The following is an 11088-nucleotide window of genomic DNA, read 5'->3' as shown; positions in this document are numbered from 1 at the left end:
TTCGGCTTCCGCAGCTCCTGCGTCAGGGAATTCCAGAGGGACGAGGTCAGTGGAGCCAGGTCCCGCCGCCCCGGCCCACGGGCACCCGGCACCCACTCACCCGTTCGCGCGGGTGGCGGCTTGTGCCGCGGCCGGGAAACGGGGCCGGGAGGAAGGGTCCCGTGTCCCCGGCCTGGGTGGGCGCTTCCCCACCGGCGATGCGTGGGGGGCGGCCGCGGGGCTTGCCTGCAGAGCCCCGCATCCCTGCCCTGCGGCCCCCCCCCGCATCCCCGCCCCGCAGAGCCCCGCATCCCCGTCCCACATCCCCGCCCCGCAGAGCCCCGCATCCCCGTCCCACATCCCCACCCCGCACCCCGTCCCCCGTCCCCGCACCCCGTCCCGCACCCCCGCCGCCGCTCCCGCCCCGCCGCCGCGCCCCCCCCCGGCGGCAGCGAAGCCCCGGCCGGGCTCGGTGCCGCCGGGAGCCCCCCGGTGTCCGCCCCGGCCCCGGCCCCGGGAGCCACCTGCCGGCTGCCGCCGGGGGCTGCGGCCGGGCGCGCGGCGCCGCCGCTCGTGCACGCGCGTGGGGCGGTGCGGGGGGGGCGGTGTGTGAGCGGGGGGGGGGCGGCCGGAACCCCCCCGCCCCCGCCGGGTGTTTTTTGGGGAGCGGGGCTCGGGGCCGGGGTCACGGCGGTTCTGAGACCGGGCAGGGCCGGGGGGGGGGAAGGGGAAAATGCACGGGGACGGGACGGGAACGGGGACGGGGGGATGGGACGGGGACGGGATGGGGGTGAGGGGGGGACGGGGATGGGATGGGAACAGGAACGGGACCGAGACCGGGGCCGGGGCCGGGGCCGGGGCCGGGGCCGGGGCCGGCCCCGGCCCCGGCCCCGGCCCCGGCCCCGGCCCCGGCCCCGGCCCCGGCCCCGGCCCCCCGCCCCGGCCCCGGCCCCGGCCCCCCGCCCCGGCCCCGGCCCCGGCCCCGGCCCCCCGCCCCGCCCCTTCCGTCCCGCGTTCCCCCCCGCCCCTTTTTGTCCCCTCCCGGCCGCCGTCCCCTCGGCCGCGCGTCGCCGGGCGGGGCGGGGCGGGGCGGGGCGGGGCGGCGCGGGGGGGTGGGAAGATGGCGGAGGCGTCCCCGCAGCCCGGCCGCTTCTTCTGCCACTGCTGCGCGGCCGAGATCGCCCCGCGCCTGCCCGTGAGCGGGGCCGGGACCGGGGCTGGGGCCGGGCCGGGGCGGGGGGCGGCCGGGCGGCGGCCGGGCGGCGGCGGCTGCGCGGCCCCGGTGCGGGCCGGGCCGGGCCCTGGGCGCTGCTGCCCCCGGGGCGGCTCCGGGCGCTCCGCCGGGGTCTCGGGGCGCCGCTGCCGGGGGGAGCGCGGCCGGGTCCCGCCGCTGCTGTCACGGCGCCGCCGCGGCTCCCTGTGCGCGTGATGGGGCCCTGGGGGCGTCCCCGCGGCCCGGCCGGTGCCCGCCTGCCCCGGCTCGTGGCGCCGCGCCGGGAGCGGTTCGGGGGCCGGGGGGGGCTCCGCTGGGACGCGAGACCCGCCCGGGTGCCTCCCTCCGTGACCGGGCCCGGGCGGCCCCGCTCGGCGGGGGCTGGGCCGGGCTGTGCGCGGGGCCCCGCGGCCCCCGGGGGCTGTGGCCGTGCGGGGCCGGCGCTGCGCGGTGCGGCCTGTCGGCGGGGGGGGGAGGCCCGGCGGGGAGCGACCCGGGTGAGACCCGGGTGAGGCGGAGCAGGGCCGGCTCCTGCCGGAGCTGCGGGCGGCGTCCGGCCGCCTGTCCCCGTTCGGCCGCCCGGCGCTGGGCCCGTGCCCGCGGAGCAGGCCCGGCCGCCGCGGAGCGTGGCGGGGAGCAGGCGGCTCCTGGTGTTGGCGCAGGCCCAGGCAGCAGGGGGTCAGCTCGCCGCGGGATCCGAGTTCGCTTGGTTTCGCCTCCCGACCGCAGAGCGAGCGGCGGAGGCGGCCGAGGAACGGCACCGCTGGCGCTCGCGCTCCTCCGGCTGCCGAGGAATTCGCTGGTCTCGGCGCTGGGAGTTGGGTCTGAGGGGGGAGAGGGGGGCAGAGCACAGCTCCCGTCAGTAAGAGAGGCGAGAGGAGCGAATCGCCGGCTTCTGCCTTCTCTCAGGCGTGCCCAGTGCAATAATTCATCCCGGCGACGTGCTGGTGAGAAGTAAAAGAGAAAGGGCTTGTTTCCAAGGCAGAGGTGGTTGCTCTGAGCTCCTGCGACCCGCACGGGGGTCCCTGTGTGCTGGTGGCAGCTCAGGGAAGGCTTTGGATGGTGCAGAAACGTTGCTGAAATCAGGCGTTGTGTAAATTCTGTACATCTGGCGGTTTCACAATCGCCAACCTGAAGGGCTCTGCCCGGAAGAGGGAGGCGCAGCCCCTGCAGGTCTCTCCGGAGGCCTTGCAGCTGCTGGGTGCCTGCCGCCTCCTTATCTCGCCGGGCAGGCGGGAGCGGCTCCGAGGGGAGCGCTGGCGCTGCCGCCTTCTGCGCGCCCTTATCGGGTCCTCCCGCAGCGCCTGAGGCACGATGGCAGATGTCTTATCGGGCCGCGCCGTGGGACTCGCCTCCTCTGCCTCCTCTCCCCTCTCTGGGAATCCACCAGCTTTGTGCTGGGACTCACGTCAGTTCGAACCTAGAGGGGTAAACGGGGCTAGCGTTGGTCTCAGCAGGTCCTGAACCTCTCCGTGCCGAGGCTGGCCCTGCCACCCAGGGCTCCGGTCCTCTCCTGTCCCTCGCGCCAGGTTTCGCGGGGCCGCGTGCCCGCGGCAGCTCTGCCGTAGGTGTGGCGAGGCCGGGCGCAGGGACAGGACCTGGGGCTTCCTCCGGTGACTCAGCGGTGCCGTGGCAGTGCCGCTCCCCCGGCGCGCTGATTGCTTCGTGCTGAGCGGGGGGGATTTCCTTCCGTGGTCCGAAGCGCTCTGGGCTCCTTGCTGCGGCAGCGTGGCCGTGAGGTGTGAGTCGGTTCCTTGCTGACCCCCAGCGCTGGGGGGGACGCGTAGGGAGCTCAGGGAGTCCTGCTCCTGCGTATACAGGCTGGTTATTCCGGCACAGTCGCTCCTCAGGGCTAAGCCACAAGGGTGGCAGTGGCTCCCTGCGACAAGCGCTGAGCGTGGGAGTGTGAGGCTGGGGCCTTGTGCCTCGCAGAATGCCGCTCGAGTGCTGGGAGCCCCCGAGGACGTCAGTCACGGCTTTCCTTCAGCCCTTCCCAAGTGAGGATGTCGCCGCAATCAGCCCGCGGTGCAGCTCCCTCCTTGGCCTCTCGCGAGGACAGTTCGGCCTCCTGGGGACGTGGGGGAATGCCCACAAAGCCTGCGGCTGTTTGGAGCCTGGCGCTGAGTTCCCCTTCTGGGAATGCCGGAGGTTTTGCTTTCACTTCAGCCAGCACCGCACGGGACGTTCCCTAACGTTTTGTGTACGCTGTGGGTCCAGCGCTATCACCCAAATCTTTTCTAAACCCGAGTCCCAAACGGGGTCAGGCTTAGCAATTCGCCTCGTGAGCCTGGTGAAGGCAGACAGCAGTGGTTTGTGCGGCTTTTTGGCTCTGCAAGCCCTGCTTGCTGTCTGTGCTGAGCAGTGTTGGTGACAGACTTGCTAACGTGTTTTGTACAATAACTGGTCTGTCTGTGCTGGCTGGGCAAACCGTTTTTACCCTTAAAATAAAGTGAAATGGGATTTGAGGCTGGCTACAGTAGTACACAGCCAGATGGTGAGAGGAACTCTGCTGTCTGTGCCGAGTTATTCCCCGAATTATCTTCGTCAGGGCAGAATTCCCTTTGTAGCAGGTACAACGCGGGGTATCGATCTCTTTACGCTCTGCTGTGAGACTGATCGAAGAGGTTTCCTGAATTCAAGGCTGGCTGCCTGCTTGGTCTGGCCGCTCGTGCAGCAGAAGTGAACGCTTCTGCCCATGTCGCCGTGGCGTTGGAATATGGCACGTCTCGCTGGCTCTGATCCACGAGGAACGTGCCGCCGAAGGCGTCGCAGCTGCCGGGGAAGCTGCCTGGCTCCCTGGGGGCTGTCGCACGCGCTCTGATCATGGCGTGGGGCTGGGACCGTGGGCTGCAGGGCTCTCCTCTTCTGTCCCACCGCGCTGCAGGTGCTCCTTGTGGCTCTTTAACCACTCGCTTTTCTCACTCTGCTTCTTCTCCCGCAGGACTACATCTGCCCACGGTGCGAATCTGGGTTCATTGAAGAACTTCCTGAAGAGCCAAGGTAACGCGCTGCTCCCAAAGGCTTTTGCGAGGGTGATCCCAACCTGTTTTGTGCTTTTCCTCTTCCTAGGTAAAAGGCAATGTCACTACACTTTTTTTCTTCTGGCCAGTTTGTGGCCTGTCACCGGGGGTGTGTAGTACATAATTTGTGTAGGCAAATCAGCCGGTGCCGATTGTCAGCGCTGGCAGAGGTTGGGGGCGAATGTGTTGATTTAGAACAAGAAGAAAAAGCACTAGAGAGGCTTTCCTTGGGGCACATGCGAAATGGAGGCCCAGAGGCGACCTCGTTGCTCTCTGCAGCTTCCTGAGCAGGGGAGGCGCCGGTCTTTGCTCCCCGCTCACTGAGAGCGGCAGGAAGGGCACAAAGCTGCGCAGGGGAGGGTCGGACTGGACGTTAGGAAACACTTCTGTACTGCGAGGGGGGGCCGACGCCGGAACGGGCTTCCTGGAGAGGTGCTTGGTGGCCCCGTGCCTGTCAGAGCTCGAGAGGCATTTGGACGATGTCCTCGTGTGCTTTAGCGTTTGGTTGGCCCCGAAGCGGCCGGGCAGTTGGACTAGGCGATCTCCGAAGGTCCCTTCCTGCTGAGGCGTTCTGCTCTAACCATCCCAGAGGAGACTTCAGCCACCTGCAGAAGGGAGAGCGCGTGTAACCCAGTTTAAAGCACCAGTGGCACTGTGTTTTGGCTAAGACTTTGGACTCTGCACCGAGGCAGCTGAGATCTGCGTTCACGTGTCTTGCCGCTGACTCTGCAGCGGGACTGCTCCCTGGCAGTGTCAGAATGGGCGAGGGCGGCAGAAATGTCCTCGTGTCTCAGGCGCTGGCTGGACCTCAGCCGGGAGCAGCACGGGCTGGGCAGCGTGCAGCCAGCCTGGCACGCGCTCAGTGCGAGGGCTCGCTGCGCTGCGCTGCCCGGGGCGCGTGTCAGACGCATCTTGCTGCCTCCCGACTGCTCTTAGAGCTGGGGGAGAGCAGCTCGTCGCCAGCGGAGGGTTCTGCGCTGACAGGGTGACCTTTTGTTTGACTACGCCAACCTGAGAGGTGGAAAATCAGTCCTGGCAAACCCTACCTGTGCTGGTCGTTTGCTGTGACCTTGGGGAGAGGCTCTTAATCTCCGAGCCTTAGTTCTTTGTTACCTGTAATGTCAAAATGTAGACCTGGACGCCGAGCAGCAAATATTCCTGCAGCTCTCCAGAAGCAGAAGCCTAATGGCATTAAGAGTTTTCCTACTAGCCTGTCCCCTTTGGTCACCTGCTGCTGCAGCAGAGAAGTTCCTTTGATTCGAGATTGGACTTAAGCATGTTTGGGTCGTAGTGGTCGGGGTTGTACCTTAAGTCTTCTCCTCCTGGTGCCCCAGAGGATTAGCTGGCTTGTTTGAGGTGGGTTGTGCAGGGAATCCTTGCTTGACGTCGTGGCTTCTCTGTGGCTTCACAAAATCGGAATCTGAAAGTGTTGGGAGAGAGATAAAGACACGAGGAACTGAGGGCTGCATGGGGGGAAAATGAAAACTGATAGGGACAGCTAGGAGACGAGCACCTGAGGCAGGCTGGTTCCTGTCTGGGATGGAACCTCTCCTGCCACGGAGCGGACGGGCAGGGGAACGGGCCTCTGAGGTCCCTTTCAGCTCTGGCTCGCTTCCTGTGTACTGAGCAGCTCTGCCTCTGCTCAGCACGTCAAACTCATGTCCCTTGATCCCCTCTGCTGGGAAGATCTTTGCACAGCACCCTTCTGATGCTTACCAGCACCCTTCGTTCTTCTCAGGAACACTGACAATGAGACCAGCTCCTCTACGTCAGCCAGTGACCAGAGCAGGCATCCTTTTGAGGTAAGTCCTTCCTGTCTCTTCAGAAGTTCTCTTGCCGCCGAATTGAAGCACTTCTCCGTTAGCGTATTGTTCAAACGTTCCCTGGATTGTGATAAAGTCTGGGAGAGGAGGTATTAGTGGCATCCCCATGCTGCTGCCGCAATCTCTGCGTGTAGCATTTTGCTGTGCGTTTTTAATAGGACCATCCCTTGTAGCTTATTCTCGTCGTGAGGGGGCTAAGCTGGGATCTGGAGAGCTGTCTGGGTGTGTTGCTATGCGGTAGCCTCGGCTTAAAAGACAGCAGTTACACGCAGGGGAGCTGTCTTTATTTCTTGGGTTCCTATGGTGGGTGCCCCTGCCTGTGGCAGGGGGGGTGGAATTAGATGATTTAAGGTCCCTTCCAACCCAAACCATTCTGTGTAGTTTCAGTCTGTGTCCGTTCTTCACTAAGCCACTTCTGAGTGTGCGCTGAGCACCTGTATCAGCTGAGGCTCGTGAGCCGATCTGAAGAGACTGGTCTTTGTTGGGAGGCCGAGGAGACGCCAGCAGTGAAAGCTGAGCTGTTCCTGTTCCCGTTACAATCTGCTCCCGAATTCTCTCCTCCCCAGAACGTGGATCAGCACTTATTCACCTTGCCGCAGGGCTACGGCCAGTTTGCCTTCGGGATTTTCGATGACGGCTTTGAGATTCCGTTCGGGTCCAACGTGCAGTCGGAAGACAACCGGGACTCTGAGAACCGGAGGGAGCGAGAGCACCAGTCCCGGCATCGATACGGTGCAAGGCAGCCGCGGGCTCGCCTCGCCGCACGGCGTGCCGCTGGCAGGCACGAGGGCGTTCCCACGCTGGAAGGGTGAGCGGCTGCCGAGGGTCCTGGGGAGGAAGCCCTGCTCCTTCTCACTGGGGAGTCTGCTGCGAGTCAGCCTGCGTCTTTCACTCCTCAGTTTGAGGAACAGTCCCTGGGAGCCTGCTCTTGGCACAGCTGTCCGCTGTGACCGCCTTTCGCAGGCGTCCGTTTGTAAGATGCAGTTGCAGTTACTACAGGGTATTTAATTCTGCCTTCTATTCCCTCTGATGACGCGGCAGTATTCAGCTACTCTTGCCGTGTCAGGTTTCCGGGCTGGGACCTGGCAGACGTGAATTATTTTTTTAATCCTGGTTTTCTTGTCTTTCAGGATCATTCAGCAGCTGGTCAATGGTATTATTGCACCAACAACAATACCAAACCTAGGACTTGGTCCCTGGTGAGTTAAAGATGAACTCTTCTTTCTGACACTGTTCATACTCCCACCCGAATTTAACTGCTGTTCTTATTCTTAAAGGGGAGTCTTGCATTCAAATCCAATGGACTACGCCTGGGGTGCTAATGGCTTGGATGCAATTATTACACAGGTAAAACCGGCGCTGTCATGGGGTCTGCACTCCTCTTGGGCAGCGCTGCGAAATTGTCAGCACCCGTTGTGATGCAGGGGAGCAACCACTGGAGGTGCAGGCGTGGGAAGCAAGGCCCACAGTGCAGGGGGTGCTGGGTTCAAGTGCCTTCGTTTGGTAAATGGGCAGATTCTGTGTGCTGCTGAGCTCACATCTTTCTGCCTTGTGTGGCCTATTGTTTTTTCAGTTACTAAATCAGTTTGAAAACACTGGACCGCCGCCAGCAGACAAAGAAAAGATCCAGGCCCTCCCCACCATACAGATCTCGCAGGAACACGTAGGTGTGTATGTCTCCTCCGGGGAATTGCTCGCAAAGAGGTCTGTGAAAATTCTGTTCAACGCTTTCTTGTGATTTTAATTTTGTCTGCCAGTACCTTCAAGGTCTAAAATGTTTCAAAGAGGGGCGAAAGCTGAAATGTTGCTCTGCTCTACTCACACAAAGTAAAGAGCAGCGTAGACTGGATGGATTTGCCCTGGGGAGGGGAACTGTCTATTCTGAAAAGTTGAGTGCAGACAGAGATGAGCAAGCACGTGCGCACTGCGGGGCCGGGCTGCAGCTCTGTGCTGGCGTGTGCTGCCAGCTCTGCCAGGCGTGCTGGGTGAGAGCTCATTTGTCAGTCGGGCAGGCACAAGTCGAGCACCAGAGGCTTTGGTACGAGTATGTGCACATGTACGCGCATCTGCTCATTAAATATGGTTTGTACGTAGTAGGCTGAAGAAGGGAACAGTGCAGCAAACCCGGGGCAGCGGAAGGTGGAGTGGTGGTGGTGGGGCCTGCAAAGCGACAAGTTTCCCCTCCTGGGATGAAGCAGCAGTGGGGGCAGAAGCACAAGAGCTAAATGGGGGGGAAGGGAGAGGGTGTTGGGGTCCTGAAGGGGTGCTTCGATTGTCTTCTCTCCTTTATTGCTTAGCCGTGTTTTGCTTTCCCTTGTGACACAGATTCTGGGTTAGAGTGTCCCGTGTGTAAAGAAGACTATACAGTTGGGGAAAACGTCCGACAGTTACCTTGCAATCACCTATTCCACAACAGCTGTATAGTCCCTTGGCTGGAACAGGTTAGTGCATTCTGCGTGGATCTCATGGGTTTTGTAGCAATTGGGGGTTTTCTGGTGGTACAGTTCTCTTCTGTACATATTTCCACACCTCCGTGATGAGGCCTAAGCAGCCTTTCATCAGAGGAAGAAGTGTCATCCTAGCCCTTTCCTCGAGTGCTGCTCCTGTATCGTGTTTCTAACCATGTTTTCCATATTTCTTGTTTTTTGTCTGCTCTCCGAAGCATGACACGTGTCCCGTGTGCCGGAAAAGCTTAAGCGGACAAAACACTGCCACAAACCCCCCAGGACTCACAGGAATGAACTTCTCCTCCTCCTCCTCCTCCTCTTCCTCCAGCTCACCAAGTAACGAAAACTCATCGAACAACTCATGAATCTTAATCCATACCTCTGTCCCTGGGGCCCTGTCCATTGTCCTTCCTCCCTCCCCAGCCAACGTAAGCAACAAAAGGGGCTTCCAGAGCAGAGCAAGGGGAGGGTAGCGAGGGGGAAGCTGCACCCCCAGAATTCCCTTTTGAGTTCTGAAGACGCGGAGACTCTGGGTCCTTCAGAGATGAGAAGCCTCGAGTTCTGTGATGGGGGGGAGGAGCTCTGTCTAGTAATAAAATGCATCCATTTGCCGCGTGGACTTAAAACCGTTGCAGTGAAAGGCTGCTGTGCCCCACAGATGGAAACCCAAGGTGCTGAGCTAGCGGTTGCAATTCTGAATGGAAAGGTTGTTTGTCAGATTTTGAATTTGAGATTTCTTTCTTTCTTTCTTTTGCTCCTCCTCCTCCCCTTGGATACTATCTCTTCTGCTTTGGAGTTTGAAATCTTTAAAACGAAAGCGTAACGACACTGCCTCCCTCCCAGGATCTCCAGCTGGGGAGGGCAATAGTTGTCACTGAAAAAACGAACTCTTGAAATAGATCCCATTACCCTTCCCTTTCCCCGGCTCGAGTCCCATTTATTTTTCTTTATAACCTTGCCCTTCTGATACTCGACACTGAAAGGGTTTTTATAATTTTAAATTATTACTGCTGTTTAAATAAATGGACGTTTCAGCTCAACGAGATGTTATGCATGATTTGAGGAAAACTACAGGGTAAGCTCTCCGGAGACTGCTGTGCTGAGCCCTCCCGTCTCACCCAAGGGCAGGCCGGGCTTGTCCAAGCCCTCCCCGCATGTCGAGTGCGCGCGTGCTGGGAGCTCCGGGCGCCAGGCTCCGACGCGGCCAGCACCCCTCCGTGCATTGCCAGCCCGTGGATCGCTGGGCGGCTTGCCGCAGGATTGCAGCTGAAAGCATCCTTGCCTGGCCTTTTGTATTTTTTACATCTCCCTGTTGCAGTCCTTCTCTCAGCTCGATGGACTTTTCCACTGTGTTGACACCAGGACTGGGTGCGCATCAGAGTGAGGACCAGACAAATATCATTGTGATCAAATAATAGACAGGAAAACCAAGATTGTGGAGGAAAATGTATTTCAAAGTTCCTTAAAATACAGCTGATTAAAAAAGGAGAGAGACAAATATCCAGGTGTGTTTCACAGTTTGTCACAGCTGGGGGCTGGAGAATGAGAAGAAGGTGAGCGGCGTGGGCAGTGACCTACCTGCTGCGCCTCCGCGCTCCGCTGGGCTGGGGGTGTGGGAAAGGGGACAAAAACCTGGCTCCCCCCGGAGCTCTCCCCAGGGGCCTCCTGTTTCCTTCTGCTCCGGGACTGCAGCCACGGCGCTGCCAGCTCCGAGAAGCCCGGATCCCGGGCAGGGCTCCGTGCTGGGGCGCGCGGGGTGAGGTTCCTGCTCTGCTGGCTGCTGCCTATGGCTGGGGAGGGAAGCGGGGCAGGCTCCTCGCTGCCCGCGGCCGTGCGGTGCCGGCTGGAGGAGCGAGCGGGCAGCACGCGGCTGGGCTGCTTCAGGGACGTCGGCCGGTGCCTTCTCTTCGCCTCCAGTCCCTGCAGCAGTCGGCGGGCTCCCTGCCCCTGGTGTCTGTGGAAGCGTTGTGTGCTCCGTGTGCCAGGAGGCTTGGGAAGGCTGTGCTCCTGGTTCTCACACCCCCGTGGTCCCAGGGGAGCCGCTTCACTGGCCCTGCACCCTCCCGCTGTGCCCAGACGTCGCTGGGATGGGCGCTGCAAGACCTGGGGTTGGTTTTGCCGAGGGCTGCCCAGCCCTGCGTGGTGCCCCCCGCCCCGCGGTGCCCTGCGGCTTCCCGCTGGCACAGTGACCCGGTGGCCTCGCTGTCCTGGGGCTGGGCCGCGGCTCTTGCAGTGTTTGTGTCTCCGGTGACTCAGGAGCAGGAGCTCGGATGAGGCCGCGGTGCGGCAGGAAGAGGGATGAGGAATGAAGGAGGAGCCGAACGCCCCGCGGGCACCGGCAGGGTGCTGCCCTGCTGCTGTCAGGGGGCTGGGGCGAGGTGGCAGGGCCGGGGCGAGCCGGGGGCGACCTGGCGGGAGGCAGCCGAGCTCTGCGGGGCCTCCGCTGACCTGGCCCTGCCCGGGGCAGGAGGGTTGAGCATCTCTGGCCCCGAGGTTCCCTGTGTCTTCTCCAGCCTTTGGACACACGGGTGGTGCCCTGTGAGCAGGCTGGGGGTGTCTGGGGAAGGCGCTGGCCCCAGAAGGGCTCCCCACCCTGCTGCAAGCTT

At 62.1% G+C, this 11088-nt stretch overlaps 1 protein-coding gene across 1 annotated transcript; it reads left to right on the top strand.

Moving 5' to 3' along the window:
* Positions 1-1019: 1019 nt before the first annotated feature.
* RNF126 (ring finger protein 126) lies at positions 1020-9522 on the top strand. The gene is made up of 9 exons (XM_066983938.1): positions 1020-1174; positions 4134-4192; positions 5951-6014; positions 6602-6843; positions 7166-7234; positions 7313-7382; positions 7609-7702; positions 8361-8476; positions 8698-9522. Exons 1-9 carry the CDS (start codon positions 1100-1102, stop codon positions 8845-8847), a joined length of 939 nt encoding a protein of 312 aa, XP_066840039.1. The 5' UTR covers positions 1020-1099; the 3' UTR covers positions 8848-9522.
* Positions 9523-11088: the final 1566 nt, after the last annotated feature.

This window comes from Anser cygnoides, chromosome 27 (genome assembly GCF_040182565.1).
Source record: "Anser cygnoides isolate HZ-2024a breed goose chromosome 27, Taihu_goose_T2T_genome, whole genome shotgun sequence".
NCBI classification, from domain to species: Eukaryota; Metazoa; Chordata; class Aves; order Anseriformes; family Anatidae; genus Anser; species Anser cygnoides.
Note: the sequence above shows the minus strand (reverse complement) of the source record. Positions and strands in the feature narration are given on the sequence as shown.